The 23,812-nt window shown below is 43.1% G+C and overlaps 1 protein-coding gene across 1 annotated transcript in view; it reads left to right on the top strand.

The window, feature by feature from the left end:
* The window catches only part of CHM (CHM Rab escort protein), a 75,000-nt gene that overhangs the window by 16,105 nt on the left and 35,083 nt on the right, over positions 1-23,812 (top strand). The window contains exons 3-8 of the mRNA XM_075186231.1: positions 516-588; positions 2,358-2,482; positions 9,916-10,381; positions 10,900-11,016; positions 11,679-11,799; positions 13,666-13,888. Of these exons, the coding sequence (XP_075042332.1) occupies positions 516-588; positions 2,358-2,482; positions 9,916-10,381; positions 10,900-11,016; positions 11,679-11,799; positions 13,666-13,888 (1,125 nt within the window). The remainder of the gene's footprint in view (positions 1-515; positions 589-2,357; positions 2,483-9,915; positions 10,382-10,899; positions 11,017-11,678; positions 11,800-13,665; positions 13,889-23,812) is intronic.

Raw genomic sequence — 23,812 nt, 5'->3', positions numbered from 1 at the left:
TTTTGTTGTATAACGCTTGATAGGTTTGGACAACCTACAGATCCATAGCGGCTCCTTCCCTCATTAGCATAAATCATCCCAAGTGTTCAACCTGTGCGCACAATTAACACTTTTCTAATCAGCTATAATGTGTCTGTGCAGTGATTGGATAATAGTCTTCTCTATGGGAGTTGTAGAAAAAGAATAATGTACTTTACTGTGAACTTCTGAGTTTTGCTACTTTCATCAAACTAATTCCTCCTTGGTTAAATACTGTCATTAATACCATATATTTTCTCCAGGTATTATATTTAGATATATGAATACACCTATAGCAAAATCTAGCCAAGAAACATAACCATCAATCTGTACTACTCCGAGATGAGTTCTAAGTGAATCCTCTGTCTGTACATTTATAATTCTCTTCAAATACAAATCATCAGATACTTTAACTCTCTCGGACAGTTTGAGATTAATTACAAAGTACTTTTTTTATTGGATCCTTTTAACGTAAGACCTATTCTTGTATCTTGCAGGAGAAATTATTATGCTGGGAACTGGGCCAGTTTCACATTTTCTGGGTTACAGACCTGGATTGAAGACTACAAGGTAAGTTTGCGATTATCAGTAAAAGCTTATTACCTTAATAATGAATGCAGAACGCAGAAGTTGTCACTGGCTTAGTTAAAAGTGCTGCCCAAAACTCCGGCCAGTACAGTCCCTCAAGGTGAGTACACACCTGTGTAATTATTATCGTGCAGATCACACGAGGGTTTCCTCCAGGTGCTCCGGTTTCCTCCAACACTCCAAAAACATACTGGTAGGTTAATTGGCTGCTATTAAATTGACCTTAGTCTCTGTCTGTGTGTGTTAGGGGATTTAGACTGTAAGCTCCAATGGTGAAGGGACTGATGTGAATGAGTTCTCTGTACAGCGCTGCGGAATTAGTGGCGCTATATAAATATGATGATGATCTGATTGGGGTTGATTTTGGCATATTGTGATGTAAAAGCAGATTTTAATGCACCCACACAAGCTTTCATGCTTTACAATAGGTTTTTGTTTGTTGTGACTCATTTATGAACAAATAAATTAGATTTCAGACAGTCACATTCCTGGTACAGGGCTCCATACTTGCAGATTGCTTCTGATGTACCAAATTAAATTAACACAGAAAAATGTTGTAATTCTTATACCACCCTCTCAATGTTTACCCTATCTGTCTATCACACTTGCAAGTTATAAAGATAATAGATGTATAACTCTGTATTCCTGTAAATAAGCCCGTCAGTGGGAAGAAGGAACTTACACTTCAATAATAACAGGAAAACAGCCACAAAAAGTGACTAAATGGAGAATGTCGGAAAAGTGATCATAGTTATTGTTATGATACAAATGTAACATTTTCTGATGAGAGAGCAGAAAACAGGACGCATCATAGCACACACAGGATCTTCTTGCTTTGAATTTACAAAATATCTCTAGTGGGCTTTACTCTCTATCTTTCATCAATATACATTCCAATATCAGGTGACGGACGTACATCCACTACTGCACAGACAAAGCGTAGGGTTGTCGCCCCAGCATACCCTTGTATTTGTATCGTTGTATGTATATGTGTATGTATATATCTATCTATATATATATATACTACTCCTGATGAAGTTCTTTGAATGAACGAAACGCGTTGAGCCCCTACACCACATCTGAAAGACCACTGGCTGTACTGCTACACCCTGAGACACATACCATTAGAATATCCTGCACTGAGCTTCTGTGTGGAGCCTGCTGAGAGACTTCTACTATACAGGGGGATGAGACTGCAGACCAGTCACTTACAGATAAGCCTTTTTAAAGCATATATATTGTGAGTTTGTACTCTTAATGCTATATTTGAATAAAATGTTCATGTGAAAAATATTACACCATATGGCTTTTTATATATTTCCTTATATGATGAGCGGATAAGTTTGGTGTCGCGGTTGTTTTAGAACATACATTTTATCCATCGTTAAGGAGAATTGGTTGCAGATCATACTCCGGGAATTCTAAGGAGCTACTATACAGATAAGCGGTTTGATTTTATATATCTGGTACGCACACCACTTCTATTTATTCTGCACGATCAACTTTTGAATATATCTATCCTGTACTACAGTGATCTATAGCCATCTGTGGTGCAGATACAGACACCGTCCTGTTCTAACTACTCTGGACTATTTCTGTGTACATTTGTGCTTATATGTTTATATATATTATATACACCTGAAGGCGCCGCCCTTTACCATTTATATCCTACTATATATATATATATATATATATATATATATATATATATATACTGTTTAATCTCTCTTTCTTCTTCTTTATATTCCCAGCAACGAGATCTTAGCACCGATGACAACACAACAAGTGAGGAAAACATCTCAGAGAATGCAGAACAGATTCTCCTGAACCAGCGGGATAAAACCATCCAGAACATAGAAGTTTTCTCCTATTCCAGGTAAGACAACGTTCTATCAGATTGTTTTTCTGACTAAAGCACAGATTTATGATGTATTTATCCTATAATTACTTAGCAGATTTCACCAAAAGTTTCTTTGGAAGTAGTTGTAAAATGCATGTGAGTGAGTAGTGTTAATAATGTTTGCAGACAAGAGATCTCTCTGCGCTCGTCCACACCAGTGACCTGAGCGATGGAAAGCGTCAGTGGATCGCTACTCTGCGATGTAACCCCAGTGGTCCTTAGTCACTGGGATCCTTTACCATGGATGCAGCTCGCACTGATTCCGTGGTGAGAGAGGATCCAAGTGATTGTTACCATCGGCTGCAAACCGTTATTGCATTTATTATTATTATCATAGATTTGTAAGGTGCCACAGTGTTTAATGTTTAATGAGAGGTGCAGGTATAAGGCGTACCAGGGGCAGGAGAGACGGGAGAATGAAATAAATGCATTATGCTGAAACACCGGTACATGGGGCTATTTTGTTCCTGAATAGAGTGATACATCTTTGCTACTTCTAGCGATTTACTTCTGATATATTGTGTCCATCTGCAACGCTTTAAAGAGGTTTTGTTTGTGCGGTTGTATATTGTGATCACTGTTTTAGTGTCTGTAATGTATTACCTCTTCTTACCTTTATTGGGGCTGTTATATCCCGTTTAATAAAAAAAAATTAAGAATGTGTGATAGTTCATAATAGTGACCAGTAGGTGGCGTAGTTCTGTTGCTGCTTATAGATTATGTTGCACAACTTGTATTGATGATAATTATGTGACGTTTCAGTGGAATCAGCTGTTCGTGCTCTGTAAGTTTCCAGCCCATCTTGCGCTTTGTGATGATTAGGCGTTTCTCCTGCGCCTAACTACATTCATTCATACCTGGCGAACACGCATGATGTGTGGATTAAAACATGCAAGGTTTGTTCACACTGGTCCTTGTCTGCAGCCTTTTATATAATTACTTTGCAGCTCGGTGACTTCTAGAATAATTATTTGTACTTTACAGTATGTATTGAATCCGAGCAATGTCTGAGAGATCCGCAGGACGGCTACAGACAAGCCGTACTCGCACCCAGCAGACTTCATGTCTCAGCGTCACCAGTACTTTGTATAACACACAGATGCTGCCTTCACATTGACAACTGACACCGTCAAGTGAAATTCAAATTACAAAGAGTCCATATTTATTGGTGCATTGAACAGTAACAGGTGTTGTTTATTCTCTGTAATATTCTTCCCGAGCTTTGTGGCTACAGAGTCCTTGAGGAAATTTGGTCATAAATATTATGACCGCTCCACATAAAGCCGGACGGCCCAGGTAGTGCCGGGGAACAGGATGGCACTTCTGAAGCAAATGCCGATTTTGTTATTTTATGTAAACAATCAATCTTCTACATTGTGTAATGTGTCATTCCTGCAACTGTCGGAAATAACACCGAAGGAAACGTCTGCTGAGGACAGAGTGTGGCAGAGGGAGTGTTCTGTGTAGGAAAGAGCGATGTTATCCCAGGATAACTTGTACAGCATACAGACATATCGCGGACATTGTTACTGTGTTAATGGACTGTGTCCTAATTTCTGGCAAATGTAGAATAACTTCCCAATCTGCAGCAGGTTGTCAGGCGCCTCTCGATCTGTTATGTCGCAGGACGTCTCACTGTTCTATAACACTGTCACAGGAGTGTGCAGAGTCACACTCCCTATTTCTGTCTATCTATATATATATATACTCCCCGTGTTTGCGTGGGTTTCCTCCAGGTGCTCTGGTTTCCTCCCACACTCCAAAAACATACTGGTAGGTTAATTGGCCCTGGTCTGTCTGTGTGTGTATGTTATGGAATTTAGACTGTAAGCTCCAATGGGAGAGGGACTGATGTGAGTTCTCTGTACAGCGCTGAGGAAATAGTGGCGCTATATAAATAAATGGTGATGATGCGGAATATATATATATATATATATATATATATATATATCTATATCTTCATTTTGAATAATGCAACATATACCAAGAAAACGAGAGAAGCAAACAAGACTGGACCTCAAATAGGAGATTGATCAACAAGAAAGCAGAGATTGTGTGGTCTTATCTAATAGACGAGCGGTTCCCAAAGTGCGCCGCGGCTCCCAGGGGTGCCGCGGCGCTGTCACTGGGGTGCCGCGACCAGCCAGAGGAAAAAGAAAAAAACCCCAAAACTTACCAATCTGCGCGGCGCCGGGACCCAGCATCCTCCTCTCTCCTGCAGCGCGCCCGACAATCAGTGACAAGCTGCAGGAGAGAGGAGGATGCTGGGTCCCGGCGCCGCGCAGATTGGTAAGTTTTGGGTTTTTTTTCGTTTTTTTTTCTTTTTCCTCTGGCTGGTCGCAGGCGCTGCTTTAACCCTTTCATGCACTATGAAGTTTTTTTGTATCATATGTGATGTGCCACACTGCAGAATAATGCTTAAAAATGTAGTACAGGTGCCCAGAATCCCTTCTCAAGACCAAACTTTAAATTCCAATATAAAGAGAAACCATTTCTGGCACTGAATGAACACTTGCATTGTCTGTGTTTTGCGCCGCGCGGATTGGTAAATTTTTTTTTTTTCTTTTTCCTTTGGCTGGCCGCGGCGGAGGGGGGCAGAGTGAGAGAGGAGCATAGAGAAAGGGCGAGAGACTGTCAGAGTGAGAGGAGGGCAGAGTGAGAGACGGTGGCAGAGAGGCAAAGGCAGAGTGAGAGGGGCAGAGAGAGTGGCAAAGAGATAGGGGGGCAGCGGGGACAGCGTGAGAGGGGGCAGCTGAGAGAGGGCAGAGTGAGAGGGGGCAGCGTGAGAGAGGGCAGAGGGGCAGAGTGAGAGGGGCAGAGTGTGAGGAGGCAGCGTGAGAGAGGGGAGAGTGGGAGCGTGAGAGAGGGCAGAGTGAGAGGGCAGACGGGGCAGCGTGAGAGAGGGCAGCGTGAGAGGGGGCAGCGTGAGAGGGCAGAGGGGCAGCATGAGAGAGGGCAGACGGGGCAGCATAAGAGGGGGCAGAGGGGCAGCGTGAGAGAGGGCAGAGGGGCAGCGTGAGAGAGGGCATAGTGGCAGCGTCAGAGGGCAGAGGGGCAGTGTGAGAGGGCAGAGGGGCAGCGTGAGAGCGGGCAGCACTTAGAGAGGGCAGAGTGAGAGGGCAGACGGGGCAGCGTGAGAGAGGGCAGACGGGGCAGCGTGAGAGAGGGCAGAGTGAGAGGAGGCAGCGTGAGAGAGGGCAGACGGGGCAGCGTGAGAGAGGGCAGAGGGCAGCGTGAGAGAGGGCAGTGCTTAGAGAGGGCAGAGTGAGAGGGCAGACGGGGCAGCGTGAGAGAGGGCAGAGTGAAGGGAGGCAGCGTGTGAGAGGGCAGACGGGGCAGCGTGAGAGGGGGCAGCGTGACTAGATGCAGAGGGGGCAGAGTGTGTGGAGATGAAGGAGGTAACAGTGTGAGTTAGTTGTCAATTATTCTTTGACTGAAATATAATTGAAAAAAATATATATATAATAATACTGCTCGGTAATTATTTTGGAGGGGTGCCTTGAAAAAATTATGGAGACTCTAAGGGTGCCGCAAACTGCAAAAGTTTGGAACCACTGTAATAGACTATAGAGGACTCATAAATCCACTATCAAAAGATATAAAACGAGAAGGCAGAAGACAGCTGATTGCTATAACCCATCTCGAAAAGGAGAAAATACGTTTCTAATGTTTAATGTGAGGTGAGACGTACCGGGGTCAGGAGTGGTGGGAGAATTAAATAAAAGATGATGCTTTTCTCCAAAATTATTCACGACAATGACATCACAACCAGATATCTCCCAGTTACTCAGGGGTTTAATCCACCGACGTTCCATTTGGGACGCTTTAAAACGCTGCTCTGGATCTGCTCTCAGTCCTGCTCACCTGTATATTCAAAGCGTTGTTCTGATGCAGACAGTCCTAAGCAGCTATATGCCCCTTATACTGCACATTAATCACTGTACGTTATTGTTAAGTCAAAATGCTTGAAGGACGTAATTGTGCTGAGTTTGTTCAAGTTTACTCTTAGGAATTAGCAGGGTTGTAGCGCCATAGAAAAGGGCAGTCTGTTTGCCAGCAATAGAAATAAGCAGGAAAAATATATATTGCAGCACCGCAGTGTCGTATAGCGTACTTGTGATGAACTGGCCAATCTCCCAGCGAAACGCGTCAAGCACAGACATTGGGGCTATTGATCCACTACACACGGTGCTGTTCATTGGACCTCAGTTCTAAGCACATAAATAGGTATGGTCTCCAAAATTGTTGACTAAGTAACATCGCAACCAGATGTTGCCCAGTTTTACATAATATTTGTGCTACATTAGGGGTCTTGAAACACACAAGGAGAGCAGGCCAAAAAATGCCTGTAAATGTTATAGCTAAGCTTTGTTACCCCACCTGATTGATCAGACAAAAGATGATGCTGACTGATCCTCTTACGTTCCTTAATTTGCTTCTATAACACAGACCTCATCATCTGCTCATTGGAACGTCGCATCCCTTTTCTTGTACGGTACAAATAAGGAAACACACGGACAAGCAGCCTTTTAAAAAATAAATAGCAGAATAAACCCCAAGACTCCTATTTATAAGGTCGATTTTCTGTGCCGCATCTCCCCGCTATTACACACGAAAAGTGATCGTTCAACGAGGCAGAAAACAAATCCTGAGCGTGTTCAGCAGAAAATCGTGCACCGAGCATGTTATCCACCTGAAATCTTCATTAACCCGACAGCATTAACCTAAATTAAAAACAAACCAGCCACCTTTCCTGTATTTTGTTTTGTCCGGCCCAGCGACTATGGCGACAGTCTGGTTTACGCCGTGGGAAGTGTACGTTCCTCAGTCATGCGGCACCGGTTCTGTATCTCTTAGTGAGGTGGTTTGTGTTCTGTGGGATTTATCAGATGACTGAGCAGAATACAGCACAGAGTTCTCCCCGGGCTCTGTGTGTCTTCTAGAGATCAGTAAACAGAGGTCATGTCTCCAGCTAACTTTCATCTCAGCACAATGGTTCTGGCCACTATATACTGCTATATGTTGGGGTTACACCCCTGGTCATTTGGGCCATAGGTGGAGAACATTGTTAGAATGATTAATGTCGCCTCCTTTCTGTATTTTTGGGGAAAGGTTTGGACTTATTAATCATTGTGCGTTCTCCAGACAGAGCTGGCCTGAGAATGGTACCTGGGACAAAGTCTTCTAGGAGTGTAGGAGATTACTCCCAGCATGACCTGGAATCCTGGTCTTCCATGCTCTGGAAAAACACCTTCCTGCAGCGTACAGACTACAACATGTTCTGGTTGTCTCACTTCACCCCTTTGTCAAAGATTTCCTTTAGCCTTTAGTTGGTCACTATGCTGATCTTCATTAAACTGAATTTTCTCCTTCAAAAGCATGGTATGTTTTGCTAATTTGACAGCAGTAAATAAAAGTTCATTGAGCATCTAAAGGAGATTCTGACGTTGAAACATTTCATTAGCGGTCAACATGCCTGTTTCCGATCACCGCAACTTATCCCTCTTAGACCGGCCGGCTGCTGTGTCTCTGTATTAGCCATCTGGAGTAACCACAGTCACTCGATTGGTGTTTAAGGGGTGCACAGGCGTGTGGCCGCGCTAGAACCGGATCTCGTCCCCCCAGCTCCTCTCATCTCCTCTGTTAGATTAATTCTTATATTTACATTATGATGGAAGCAGCTGGCTACGACTGAGAGACCCCATCCGCTTAATTAGGTTTTATGGTTTATTTTCCCATAAAATCCCTTTTTTTTCCTCTTAATAATTATATCTTGTAGTAGAAATTAATATTAATGACCCTTGCCTCACTTTTTCATCTTCGTAATATAGATGTGAATTGAGAAGAAATATCACCTTCTTTTTTTTTTGAGAGAGAGAATCCTCTGTCTGCGCGATTCATCACCGTGATTAGTCTCTCCTTCTTCCTGCAAATCAAAGGCGTAATTGAGTTTCTGAGGGTAGATAGATTAGGCAGAAAAATCATTTTACACTGGGCACATTTAGCAGCGGTGTCAGGAAACGGAGAGATCCGTAAAGTGGATGCACAATGGAAAGTCAACCTGCGGCTCTCCAGTTTTTGTGGAACTACAATTCCCAGCATGCCTTTCTAGAGAGCCACAGATTACCAAAACCTTGTCTACACACGGGGCTGCTCAGATATGTCATCTAAGGCGTCTTCATTGTGTCGGTGGATTGAGATCTAATAGCAGTGTCGTTTTTTGTGAGCAGTTGAGTCGGGTTTTATGGCAGTTTTTCAGGGTTTTTTGGGATAATTTTTTTATTAGAACTTTTCATCAAATCAAGAAAGAAGAAAATGAGAATTTATTTGATACATTATACTGGGAGCACTGGGGTGTCAAAGCTGGTGCACAAGGGGTCCCAGTCTTGTTAATTACCCTGGCCACTTAGCCCAAGGATTGGGATAAGCTTCAGCTCTTTACTAGTTTGCGGCCCTCCCCAAAGAGCGCTTATCCTGCACGGACCACCCTAGAGTTAGCTTTTACATAACATGGAAGACCCCATACTCCTGGTCTATTTGATATGGTGAAGATCAGCCACGGCTGTGTTGAGCTGGAGTTGGCTGAGGATTTGGGGATGGGGTACGCTGCTAGTTTTTTAATTGATTACTTTTTAATGCACAGTGCAGCATTTGTGCTGTAAGCGGAGGTAACTGTCAATCACTCTGCTCTTTCCTGCAAGTGACTGACAGTTCCCTCCGCTCAGACCGCAAATGCTGCCAATTCATTCATTTCAAATGAAGTGTTTTATTTAGTATCTCCAACATGTGTCATTCAATATAAACTGTGGATCTCACCATAACCTTCTATATTTACAATGACTGTTGTTTGCCATGGTACTGCAAGAAAAACTTATCAATAGTTTGGTGTTTAACGTTGACTTTACACATAGAGAACGAACGCTGTGCGGACTACACAATGACAACAGAGTCAACCAGCGCTAAAGGATACTGTTAATGTTTTATTTTGTATAATTCCATGACAAGTACACATATAATTGTTTTTTTTTTCAGTGGTGCTAAACTATAACAATAAAACTATATTCTAAACATATGTCCCAGTCACCTACATGCAGAGAGTTTGTCTGTGTACTCAATATTCATGAGATTATATGATATCATAAGTACCTAGTGAACGGACAAGCTTAATATTATATCAGCCAGCAGAATGAATGGATCTTAATGTATTGGGGATTGGTATACTGTTTATTTTTCTGTATATATGCAGTCATCTCTATGTCCTATTGCATGGTGAAATGTTGCTCTTTTTCAGCATTCTGTTTAGTTTTCATGTTATGCTTTTTGTATTTATAATGAATCCATGCTGGAGTATAAAATGGGAGATAACCCATCTGGTTCTGTTAGTGGTAAATCTGTTATTTTGTTTACAGGAATGAAGAATTGGGAGATGTGGAGGAAGTTGGTGCCCTCGGTGTGAATCCGGAGCTTTTGACTACGGAATCCACAGTAACGGACTCCACCGGTGAAGGTGCTCCACCGGAGACTCCAGCCACTGACCAGCCGGATGTTCCATCAGAGGTCCAGGACAAACATGAGCCAGAGAATGCAGCCAGCAGTGACCACGAAGAGTCCGCAGGAAGTGACCAGATTCCCAGTGATGTCACCGTCCCGGCCTCTGAGACAGAACCCAGTGATGTCACCGTCCCGGCCTCTGAGACAGAACCCAGTGATGTCACCGTCCCGGCCTCTGAGACAGAACCCAGTGATGTCACCGTCCCGGCCTGTGAGACAGAACCAAGCTCTCCTTCAGCATGCCAGAGAGACCCCCAGAAAACCATCAAGTATTCTGATATTGTCAGGGAAGGACGGAGATTCAACATTGACCTAGTTTCAAAGGTTGGTGTGTAGGACGGACCTCTGCTTTGTGCATATATGAGAGTTTATGGTTCAAAATTGGAAACGGCTTATGGGATTCAGTGGACGTGACCAAATTTTATAAATTTGCATTTTTCTTAGTAGTACCCATGACACAAGCTAGACTACACCAACCAGATCACTGCAACATTCACAGGATTAGACCAACTTGTACCCAATCAGAGCCTTAGAACATTCACAGGACTAGGCCAACCTGCAGCCAATCAGAGCATTCATAGGACTAGACTAACCTGTGTGAGGACTGCTGCTTATGAATGAGGTTCATCCATTTAACCTGTTGTCTTATTGTTGTGTTTGAAGTATACTAGGAATAAATTTACAGTTAAATAAGGACAGTGTAAGATGCAGCACTTTAAAAGGCGTGAGGAAAAATGAGCTGAGAATTTACCATAGTAACGGTAAAAATGCGCAGCGGAACATTGCGGCTAATTGAATTCCCCCTTAGATGTATTTGTTTTTATTGATCTTTTCCTGGGCAGCTCCTGTATTCTCGAGGTTCGTTAATTGATCTACTAATAAAATCCAACGTGAGCCGCTACACGGAGTTTAAGAATGTTACCCGGATCCTAACCTACCACAATGGAAGGATTGAGCAGGTTGGTTATTTTACTGGCTTAGCTGTATTGTGAGGAAGGCAGGAAGCACATTCGGCGCTAGCCGTGGTATATGCTATTTGTATACACTGAAGGAGCGGCCTATTCGCGTCATTCCTGGACTTATAGTGAATCTAGTCTGTGAATAATTTCATACTAGTCACCTATTTCTGTCTAATAGGACTGTATTTTAAGACCAGTGACTTTATTACCATATCTGTAGCATGTTTAAAGGTCCAGATTATATCGACCTCAGAATTCTCAGTTTTCTAATTAACACTATTTCTCTTCTGTTCGAGTTTTGCTTATAGAGAAAGATCCCGTCTGGTCCACACAAGGTGCGGTGTCAGTCCGTCTTGGACAGAAATAGCCAAAATTGGGTGTCTAGACTTCACATAAGACTCTCATCTGACAAACAGCGGGAATTTGTAGTCTCAAGGACTAGAAGTAGTCAGACAGATTATTTAAGTGTTGAACAATAGAATAACTGTATATGGTATTTTGAGCATAGTTTCTGCTCACTGGACTATTATCTTTGTATTGTCTATGGAGAGTTTATCATAAAGGTTATTGGAGTTGGAAATGTGTTAAACAGCCAGATACAGTATGTAGCTTCCCTTATGTCCATGTAACTGGTTGTAAAGCAGAATCGCGGCTTTTTCTAGGTGCCGTGTTCCAGAGCGGACGTATTCGCCAGCAAGCAGCTGTCCATGATAGAGAAACGGACGCTCATGAAGTTTCTTACGTTCTGCGCAGACTACGAGGAGCATATAGAGGAATATCAAGGTAGGGTCCAGATTCTGGTGGTCTCGTTATCCAACTGATATTGCCGGACCTCCAGGCCTCTATTACCAGGCCTCTATTACCAGGCCTCTATTACCAGGCCTCTATTACCAGGCCTCTATTACCAGGCCTCTGTTACCAGGCCTCTGTTACCAGGCCTCTGTTACCAGGCCTCTATTACCAGGCCTCTGTTACCAGACCTCTATTACCAGGCCTCTGTTACCAGACCTCTATTACCAGGCCTCTGTTACCAGACCTCCAGGCCTCTGTTACCAGACCTCCAGGCCTCTGTTACCAGACCTCCAGGCCTCTGTTACCAGACCTCCAGGCCTCTGTTACCAGACCTCCAGGCCTCTGTTACCAGACCTCCAGGCCTCTGTTACCAGACCTCCAGGCCTCTGTTACCAGACCTCCAGGCCTCTGTTACCAGACCTCCAGGCCTCTGTTACCAGGCCTCTGTTACCAGGCCTCTGTTACCAGGCCTCTGTTACCAGGCCTCTGTTACCAGGCCTCTGTTACCAGGCCTCTGTTACCAGGCCTCTGTTTCCAGACCTCTTTTACCAGGCCTCTGTTACCAGACCTCCAGGCCTCTGTTACCAGACCTCTATTACCAGGCCTCTGTTACCAGGCCTCTGTTACCAGGCCTCTGTTACCAGGCCTCTGTTACCAGGCCTCTATTACCAGGCCTCTGTTTCCAGACCTCTTTTACCAGGCCTCTGTTACCAGGCCTCTATTACCAGGCCTCTGTTACCAGACCTCTGTTACCAGGCCTCTGTTACCAGGCCTCTGTTACCAGGCCTCTATTACCAGACCTCTGTTACCAGACCTCTATTACCAGGCCTCTGTTACCAGGCCTCCGGGCCTCTATTACCAGGCCTCTACCTCCGGGCCTCTATTACCAGGCCTCTATTGCCGGACGTCTTGTATAGAAGAGCGACTAATAACATCCATTATATAGGTAGAAGTCTCAGGACATTATCAGAGCTGAAGAGATTTCAGATACATTTTAGAATCGGGGAATTTTTTTTTCTCTTATGCAGATCAGACTTCCTGTCAGTAAGCTTGATGAAGGACACGGCAATCAGCCTCTTAGACAGAAAGTAGCTGGCAATCAACTACTTAGGGAATATAAATACAATGTCAAATATCTCTTTCAGGGACTTTTACATATACCTTTGTGAATGTATTTAGTGTCTTATTTGATGATATGATGGCCACCTACACTGGCTGGGATTGGGGGAGGTGTTAGCGCCCAAGCAGAATGGAAAAAACTGATTGTCCTACTCTTGTCTATGGCGGCAAAGCAATAAATAGGAGGACTGTAATCTCCCCCCACCCATAATTGTTTTCAGGAAGCAGTGTATAAATTGTGTCTTACCATTGTACATACCAACATACACAAACCAAGAGTGCCCAGAGTACTTTATACAAATTTGGACAATTTGGTTGTGTGATCCAATTGCTGAAGCATCACAGATGAGATGAGATTTATTGATCTGTAATCATTGCACCCTCTGCTGTTCTTCCTTCTAATGAATGTTTTCCAATATTTGGATTTCACGTCGTGAGGAGCTGGGATAGGATAGGAGGGCTGAAATAAATGGGCAATCGTCATTATTGTATGTCTGTGGCTGGTGACATTACATGGCAGATCAATTGCGCTTTCATGTGCATACTGGGCGAAACTGCGCTACAGTAGGCTTATTATGCACCGCGGTTTTCAACTTATAGAGTTTAAAAATGCATCTTTTTAAAGCTTAGGTTTTATTACTCCATATGTTCAAACACTTTGCCGTCCATTATAAAATGTAATTGATGAAGACTTTTCTCCAGTAGTTGACGTGTGATTGTTTTATTTACACTTCACAGAGTACAAGGATTGCACGTTTTCTGAGTTCCTTCAGTCTAAGAGGTTAACTCCAAGTTTGCAGCACTTCGTCCTGTGTTCTATCGCAATGGTGTCAAAAAACACCAACACGGTGGACGGACTGAAAGCGACGCAACAATTCCTCTGGTGCCTTGGACGCTACGGCAATACGCCATTCTTGTTCCACATGTACGGTCTGGGGGAGATTCCGCAGTGTTTCTGCAGGTCAGTAAATGCTTCTCACCGGTAACTAGGAATGAATGTAACGCTTCTCATCAGTAACTACATATGAATGTATCGCTTTCATCAGTAACTACGTATGAATGTAACGCTTCTCACCGGTAACTACGTATGAATGTAACGCTTCTCACCGGTAACTACGTATGAATGTAACGCTTCTCACTGGTAACTACGTATGAATGTAACGCTTCTCACCGGTAACTACGTATGAATGTAACGCTTCTCACCGGTAACTACGTATGAATGTAACGCTTCTCACCGGTAACTACGTATGAATGTAACGCTTCTCACCTGTAACTACGTATGAATGTATCGCTTCTCACCTGTAACTACGTATGAATGTAACGCTTCTCACCTGTAACTACGTATGAATGTAACGCTTCTCACCTGTAACTACGTATGAATGTAACGCTTCTCACCGGTAACTACGTATGAATGTATCGCTTCTCACCTGTAACTACGTATGAATGTAACGCTTCTCACCGGTAACTACGTATGAATGTAACGCTTCTCATCAGTAACTACATATGAATGTATCGCTTCTCATCAGTAACTACGTATGAATGTAACCATGTATGAATGGAACGCTTCTCACCGGTAACTACGTATGAATGTAACGCTTCTCACCGGTAACTACGTATGAATGTAACGCTTCTCACCGGTAACTACGTATGAATGTAACGCTTTGCTTCTCACCGGTAACTACGTATGAATGTAACGCTTCTCACCGGTAACTACGTATGAATGTAACGCTTCTCACCGGTAACTACTTATGAATGTAACGCTTCTCACTGGTAACTACGTATGAATGTAACGCTTCTCACCGGTAACTACGTATGAATGTAACGCTTCTCACCGGTAACTACGTATGAATGTAACGCTTTGCTTCTCACCGGTAACTACGTATGAATGTAACGCTTCTCACCGGTAACTACTTATGAATGTAACGCTTCTCACCTGTAACTACGTATGAATGTAAACGCTTCTCATCAGTAATGCTCAGATTCTGTACCTGACACCTGTCAGTCACACTGTATACTGGTACAACGTGTCAGACAAAATGTATAATAAATACACAGTATGTTCTTTTTTGTTCCCTTCTGATATATCTGCATCTGACACTGTGACAAGTTACAAGGTGTTACCTGGTATCCGCTTATTTCTCTATTCTGCTTGGAGATAGCAGTGCAGACATCTAACAGATTAACAGGCTCTTAATCATTACAGCATCCCTGTTGTGTTATGCAAACACCCTGCTATATCTCCCGCTTGACTCCTCTCCGGCGCTCTGCCTCCCGCTCGACTCCTCTCCGACGCTCCGCCTCCCGCTCGACTCCTCTCCGACGCTCCGCCTCCCGCTCGACTCCTCTCCGGCGCTCCGCCTCCCGCTCGACTCCTCTCCGGCGCTCCGCCTCCCGCTCGACTCCTCTCCGGCGCCCGCTCGAGTCCTCTATGCGGCTCCGCCGCCCGCTCGAGTCCTCTCCCGCACTCCGCCGCCTGCTATAGTACTATCCTGTACTTGAAGAAAGATTTTACCTGAAACATGTAGTATATTGATCAGTAAATATGTGAATATATCCCTTATACTGAGAACAAGTGGTTTACCAATAACTTCTCAGTAATACATGTATATAGTAAAAGGCCCCCACAGCACCCGGTCATTGGGGTATATTTACTAAACTGCGAGTGTGAAAAAGTGGAGTTGTTGCCTATAGCAACCAATCAGATTCTAATTATCACTTATTTAGTACATTCTACAAAATGACAGCTAGAATCTGATTGTTATTACTATGAGGGAAGAGCTCTATGTGTCTCAGAATATAGGTCAGAACTGGGGACAGATAATAAATATAAACAGTTTGATGTATGTTTGTGCAGAGAATATACCTGGCGGTAGATGGGGGGTTGTATTAGAATGCCTCACTAGTCATGTACTCTTATATAACACAAAATAGGAAGATATATAGGCGTTAAGGGACAACCAGTTTTGTTATTATGTGGTGAAACAATACATGAAAATACTTAGTCTACATAGAATAGGCAGCTTCTGTCTGTAGGTGCTGAACCTAAAAACCAAAAAAGAAAATTAGAGAAGCGCCACATATAGTGTGAGAACGTTTCACAAGGTGATGAGTTATAACGGTACCAAGTGGATTCGTACAAACCTATAAAATATAGTATAGAATATAGTAGGATTATCTGTTCTACTGAGTGATATGTAGGATGAATTCCTCCTTTTTAAGTGGTCATCACCTTTGCACAAGTCTCTGTAGACAAAACGTGTCGGAGCCGGTGGATTTCCTCTATACGGTAACCACTATTAGGACCTTTCTACGTGGTCGGGGGTCCGTCCCCTTTGGAAAGATCTACGTGGTTGTGAGGAATTCACATAAACTTCATTGTTAATATTTTAATGTATGGGAATTTGTTTGTTTTTTTATGATTCATTTTATGATTAAAAATTTCTATTTGATGAACATCTCAAGTGATAATCTATTAATAGAAATGTCATTTATGAGATGTTGATGATTGGATTCGAAGCTTGGAGCTTACTACACAATTATAATTGATCACTTTGAAAAACTATGTGTGGCGCTTCTCACTTTTTCTTTTTGGGCTACATAATACATTTCTGTTACATTGTTACACTATGTATACTTCTCTCTTTCTCATTAAGGTTCTTAGACAATTTTCGGAGTTCAGAGTTTTCCCAGGAATTTGCTCTTGAGTAAAAAATAAACTGAACATGTTTTCCATCTGCAACGTTATGCTGTTTATTGTTAGTGGTGTGTTTTAAACTTGATGTTTGAATTTTATCTAATTATTTGCATACAGATAACACATTTAGATATGGAACTAGCTAATGTTTATCTTCTTTGCATTGCTTGTGAGAAGCGTCTGTACCTGTAGTCATTAATACAATTATCACAGTAGATTTAATGACCTTTGAATGCTATGTCTCCTAATAATATGATTGTCCATGAAATGACCCCGTCCTTTACACATGTAACAGGTGAAGCTGCATTAGACACATGGGCTTAGTGTGATACATTGTTACCCCGATCTGGTGATCTATGAATGGACAGTCTGTCCTCGTTGCTGATAGATGTATATGGAGCAGGAAAGATTAGTGGAAAAACACTCTTAGTGGAATTCTTTCTCTGTGACGTATCGTAGTTTATCTCTGAGCTTATCTGGGAATACGGAGATCATTGTTGTTAGTTTATTACTATTAGCAGGAAAACACAAGGCGGTACCAGTTATTCCTACATCAGTACGTGTTCCTGTTTCAGAGAGATGGTTCCTTGGGCTCCCTCTGTGCCATATGGTCTCGTTAGTTGTGTTTGTTTGCAATTATTTGTTTACTTGAAAGTCTCCACACGGTTACAGTCACACAACTTGACGGCTCTTGTAGCAACGTAGAAGCATTTACTGACCGATGAGACCTGTTCGGCATGTTTCTGCCTGGTAACCTCAGTCCCTCTTTGATCTTGTTTGATGTCTATGCCAAGAATGTTTAATTTCCCTATTGTATTAGCCTCTACCACCTCTGTTGGGAGCCAATTCCACCTATCCACTACCCTTTCTCTGAAGTTATGCTTACAACATTTCTCCTAAACCTGCCCCCCTCCAGTTTTAGTGATGTCCTCTTGTTCTAATACTTCCCTTGTAACATGCTCCCGTCTGCACCTTGTCAGAACATTGATATATTGGAAACTTTCTAACCTTCCACTCCCATCCCTGCTCCAAACTATACATACTGGGATCCTTCAGTCTTTCCTGGTACATTATGTGATTTAGACCATGCAGTATTTGAGTTTCCTTGGCACAATCTATAGTTTATTTCAGTCCTGGAGATTTGGCCTCCAGAACTGACCACCTCTCTCTTTCTGCTACTAAATGCTCTCCCTATACAACCGGGTGTCCGACTGGCCTTGCGCTTTGGTCTTCTACATAGCCTGTCTATCTTTGTGTCCTGACCCTTCCCCTAGTCATCCTAGGTCACCAATACTCTAGCCCCAGTATGTCCACTCTGTTATATCTTTATGTCATGTGCAAAAGAAAGCAGACATTACCGTCCTTACCAGTAGTAATGTCACTGACAGATATTGAAGAGCACTGGTCCAAATACAGATACCTTCTCTGAATGAGCTTCATTTACCACAACTCACAGCACTGGGGTCATGAGTTCGATTCCTGCCCATGGCCTTATCTGTGCGCAGTTTGTATGTTGTCCCCGTGTTTGCGATGGTTTCCTCCAGGTACTGCAAAAACATACTGATAGGTTAATTGGCTGCTAAAAAAAACTTAACAGTCACAGACATTTTTTCAGCAGCCAATTAACCTATCAGCATGTCCTTGGAGTGTGGGAGGAAACCGGAGCACCAGGTGGAAACCAACGCAAACATGGGGAGAACATACAAACTCAGATAAGGCCATGGTCGGGAATCAAACTCATGACCCCAGTGCTGTGTTGTAGACATGCTAACCACTGAGCCACTGTGCTGCCCTTACTACAAGATGAGGGAATGATTGACTATAGTCACCGTTTCTCAAGCAGGAGCGCTCTTGTCACAGGCTGTGATACCTGGACCCGGTTATATTGCTGTTTTATCTCTCATCTTATTATAAGTCAAATCCGTCCATCACGGTGAGGTGAAAATTGTAAATACAACGACGGTGGGCGGCTGTTTCAGCCGTTAGACGGATCTCCCATCTCTGATTCCACCTCAAAATTATATTTCGGACTCCCAAATGTGACACATCTGCGCCTTTTATCACCGCACGGGTAATGAAGGATATTTCGGCACTATTGTTTAGTATGTATAGTAATGTGGTGGCTGCAGTGTCCATACATCACCGTTTACAGCTTTTATCTGCAGGTTATCAGAATAAGGTGTCGTTTCCCGGGTGATTTCTAACCGCCGTCCCCACATTCAGGTTTAATGTAAACCTCTTAGGCCATTCTCCCAGCCAGTTACTCTCTGCGTTCTCATCAAGGCTGCCGTCGTCTACGGCACACATGCATATTTATGTCGATGATTCAAAGACATTTGTAAGTCACCTCCCTGCATTATAAACGTCTTCTGCATAAGCAGAGCGATGCTTCACGGCACCCAAAGATGCCAACGTGCCTTTTAACCCTGTACCTATCTCATGTAGGCATTAAAATAGGGACTGTCTGATTTTATTAAGGGTTATTTCCCCTTAAAGTTTCATGCATCGGAAGACAGCAGTCGCTGTGGAAAAGAATCTTGTAGCATTTGGTTGGTGATACAATTTATCAATCTTGTATATCATTTGGCGATACATTGTATCAATGCCACAAGTATATAGACAATGTATGTAGTCACTACAAGCTGTTGACTGCTGTTAACAGCCATTTAGGTGTTAGGAGTCCCCCCTACATGTTTTTCAATAGGTTTACAGACAGGAAGTCCAATGTGTGTAGATAAAAAAAAATAGCAGCACCAAATTAGTCGTTATATCAAAAAACCTTTAGTTTAGATGTGTTTAAGAAACTGTTAAACTAGCAAATATATATTTGTTTATGAATGGTAATTGTAGCTCTTGTTTTTTTTTTTTTTTTTTTCAATAATGGTTTTTATTAAGCTTTTAATTACAGGGTACAGACATAAAAGAAAAAGTACTCATTTTAAAGAACAAAGGGTGAGAGGGGGAAGGTAGGGGGGGGGGAGGGAGGCAGTACAAATCGATACATATCAGTTGCATAAGAAAAATAAATAAAAAAGAAAAAAATTGTATAAATCCCAACATCGTAATAAATTACCAATTGTTGAATATATAGCCTGTTACCACTTCCAGATTTTACTGTGACATATTGTGAGGGGGCCTCGAAGCGGTTGATTAAACTGACGTTTTGGAGACAAATCTGTTCCAATCAAACCATATGATGTGGGGAGATGAGGCAGAAGAGGTGTAGGGTATTCCCATGGTTTCCATGTCGCAGCTTAGCTGGACCTTAGAGATTATTTTAGATATGGAGGGTAACGTAGTTGATTTCCATGCTTGGGCTATCACTGCACGGGTAGCTATAAAAATGTGGCCTATGACATATCGATCCCCCAATAAAACTTGTGGAGGGAAAAAGTGTAGAAGTGCTACTTCTGGAGTATTAGGGATCAGAGTTCGGGTGACCTTAGCTACCAAGATATATACCTCTGCCCAGAGAGCACGTGCCACGGGACAACTCCAGAAGACATGGAATATGTCCCCTATTTCCCCACATTCACGCCAACAGGCCCTAGTCTGGGCTGGCCACATTTTATGCAATCTATCAGGGGTCATATAAAGTCTGTGGAGCAGCTTATAGAGCATCTCCGTGTGGTTCAAACACCTCGACATTCGATGGGCAGTCTGATAAATTCTATTCCATTGATCTGGTTCAAATTCCCGGCCAAGATCTCTCTCCCAGGCTAATTGTGAGGGGGCTTTCGCCGCCTGTTGCCTTGTGTTGAGGTGAGTGTACCAAAAGGAGACAGCTGCTTTGTTAGTTCCAGTTGAGAGTCTGGAAAACAAGAGGGCTGGAGGGTGTTGTAAGGGGGTGTCTTGTGTGCAGACTGCATGTAGCCAATGCCTCACTTGGAGATATTTATAGAAATCTTGATTAGGGATTTGGAATTTTTCCCTCAAATCAGAGAAAGATAATAGGGATGTGTCAGAGTAAAGCTTTTTGACAGTAGTAATGCCCTTTGAGCACCACAGGGATAGATTTAAATTAGGTATGAGTTTAGCTAAAGCAAGGATAGAGAGATTAGAGGTAGGAAGGGAGACGGAATTAGATGCCTTAAGAAATTTATCCCAAATTATAAGAGCATCGCTCGTAAGACGTGGTAGGGTGGCCTGAGAGGGTCTCCAGGACTTGGGGATCCAAAGGAGATCTGCCAATGGGAATGCCTGATTAAGGCCTCTCTCCAGGTCAACCCAGGGTTTGTGGGAACCTGGAAGAGACCAATCTCGGAGCTGAGCTAAGATGGCTGCTTCCTGGTATTTTACCAGATCCGGTAGGGCAAGACCCCCTATCTTTTTTGGACGGGACATGGTAGTATGGTTAAGTTTAGGTGGTTTACCCTTCCACACATAGGAGGTAAGTAGACCACGTAGTTTATCCATGTAGCTTTTGGGCAGCTTAAAAGGCAAAGTCCTAAATAGATACATCATTTTAGGTAGGAGGGACATTTTAAACGTGGCTATCCTGCCCAGCCAGGAGATCTCATGATATTGCCATGATTTTACTAGAGCGTTTAGTTGTATCAGCAGTGGAGTGTAATTAGCCTCAACCAGGGAGTCTAGGAGGGGAGTGATCATAATCCCTAGATAGGGCATAGAGAGGGACCTCCAGGAATATGGATAGGCCGCCTTCAGTCGTACCAGGAGAGAATCTTCTATATTGATAGGGAGGGCGTCTGTTTTGGACGTGTTCAGTTTGTAAAAGGAGACTCTTCCGAATTTCTGTAGCAAATCATGTAAGAGTGGCAGAGAGGTCTCCGGACTAGTCACATATAGCAAAATGTCATCTGCAAATAGGCATAGTTTATGGGTGGTTGCGGCTAAAGTGATGCCTGGGAGTTGAGGGTGTTGTCTAATTTGCTCAGCCAGGGGTTCAATAGCTAAAAGAAAAATGAGAGGCGAAAGGGGGCAGCCCTGCCTAGTGCCGTTGGAGAGTGTGAATTTATCTGATGTAAAACCATTGCTATAGACCGCTGCAGAGGGGCCCCTATACAAAGCTAATATAGATTGAAATATTTCACCGCAAAAACCAAATCGAGCAAGGACCTTTCCCATATAGCCCCAATGGAGCCTATCAAAGGCCTTTTCCGCGTCTAATGACATAACTAACAATTCATGGTGGTATTTATTGGCCTGTTCTATAATATTGATAGTTCTACGAGTATTGTCCGATGCTTGTCGACCGAGGACAAAGCCTACTTGGTCTGGATGGATCAAGGTCGGAATGAGGGGGCTAAGCCTATTAGCGATTAGTTTAGCATAGATTTTTATATCTGTATTAAGTAGGGCGATTGGTCTATAGTTCTGGCATTGGGTTGGGTCCTTGCCCGGCTTGGGAATCGTGACAATGCGTGATTCTAGCATCTCTGGCGGAAAATTCCCTTGGCGAGTGCCTGCGTTATATAACTGTTCTAAGAGTGGGGTGAGTTCAGTCTGAAATGTAGCATAAAAATTATTGATGAATCCATCTGGTCCCGGAGCTTTATCTTTAGGAAGGGCTTTTATAATATGCACAATCTCGGACTGCGTCCAAGGTGCATTCAAAGTGGTTAACGAATCAGTGTCCAGAGATGGTAGTTTTAACTCACTTAAAAACTCTTCAATCAAAATCGAAGTCGGTTGGGGAGAGGAATCACAGTCACAGAGGTTATACAGTTTAGAATAGTAGGCCGCAAATTTATTAGCTATATCCCTCGGATTAGATGTTCTAATACCCGATTCGTCAGTTAGATATTTAATGCGGTTTTGAGCCCTCTGACCTCGCAGTTTTCTAGCAAGCAGTCTCCCTGCTCTATTTCCTGATACATAATATTTCTGGCGTAATCTACTTAAGGCCTGCTGGGTGCGGAGGAGTAATAAGTTTTGTAATTGATTCCTGGTTTGAGATAGTCGGGCCTTAAGATCTTCTGAGGGATGGGTTTTATTTTGAGACTCAAGAGAGGACAACTCCGCCTCCAACCTCATCTGATTACTCAAATACGCCCGCTTAAGTCTGGCTCCAGTCTGGATGGCTGTGCCACGTATTACCGCTTTGAGCGTGCACCAAAAGTTAAACACGGATGTGTCCTCAGGTGAGTTAGTTTCAATAAACATGTCAAACGTTTCTTTAAGAGCTATCTTTGCTTCAGGTGACGTCAAAAGGTATGGGGCCATACGCCATGAGCCAGGGGGAATTACCTGCTGAGGATATCGCCAGGTCCAGACTACCGGGGCATGATCAGACCACGATATGGGGAGGATCTTAATTGATCTGGTATTTTGAAGAGACCATTTATCTGACAAAATCAGATCAATTCTGGAATAAGAATTATGCACGGAGGAGTAGTAGGTATAATCTCGCTCCATTGGGGCATAAGTCCTCCACACATCGTAAAGTCCGAACTCTGCCAGGAGCTTAGCAAAGGCAGCTGAGGGGCCAGTTGTATTGTCCATTGTACGGGTAGATGGTTGCGATGATCTATCTAGTTTAGGATCAGTTACAATGTTAAAATCTCCCATAAGGATAAGAGTACCCTGTTTATGTTTTTCAATGTCTCGTAGTGTGGTTCTAAGGAAAGGAATTTGCCTTGAATTGGGAGCGTATAAAGAGACAAGCGTGACTAGCTTACCATCTAGCATACCCACTACAATAAGATATCTTCCATTTTTATCTTCGAAACTAGACTTAGGGACGAAGTTAACTTTGGAGCTAACCAGAAGGGCCACTCCATTGCGTTTGAAAGGGGCATTTGCTGTGAAGCACAGCGGGAATCTGTGGTCTTTAAAGGTAGGGGGGGCTCTAGCCAAAAAATGTGTCTCTTGGACTGCGACAATATCCGCCTTTTGCTTATAGAAAAAGGAAAGTGCTAAACGTCTTTTAGTCGGGGAGTTCAGTCCCCTTACATTCAAAGATAGGAACTTAACCATTTTGGCTTACTGAAGGACTCTGAAAACCTCAAGCAGACTTCAGGATTAGTAAGGAGAGAAAAGTACTTGCCTAAGAAGGGGAGGGGGCGGCGAGGGAAAGGAGAGGAAGAGAAGGGGGGGGAGGGTAACAAGACACAAAGACAAACATAAATAACCCCAAAATTGGGATTAAAGTAGTTGCCAGAGGGGGAAGTCATCTGGCAAAATCAGTAACTATGGGGACATGGCCCTAGGAATGAAGCACCCACCCAA

This window comes from Mixophyes fleayi, chromosome 9 (genome assembly GCF_038048845.1).
Source record: "Mixophyes fleayi isolate aMixFle1 chromosome 9, aMixFle1.hap1, whole genome shotgun sequence".
NCBI classification, from domain to species: Eukaryota; Metazoa; Chordata; class Amphibia; order Anura; family Limnodynastidae; genus Mixophyes; species Mixophyes fleayi.
This window is presented reverse-complemented; position numbering and strand designations above follow the sequence as displayed.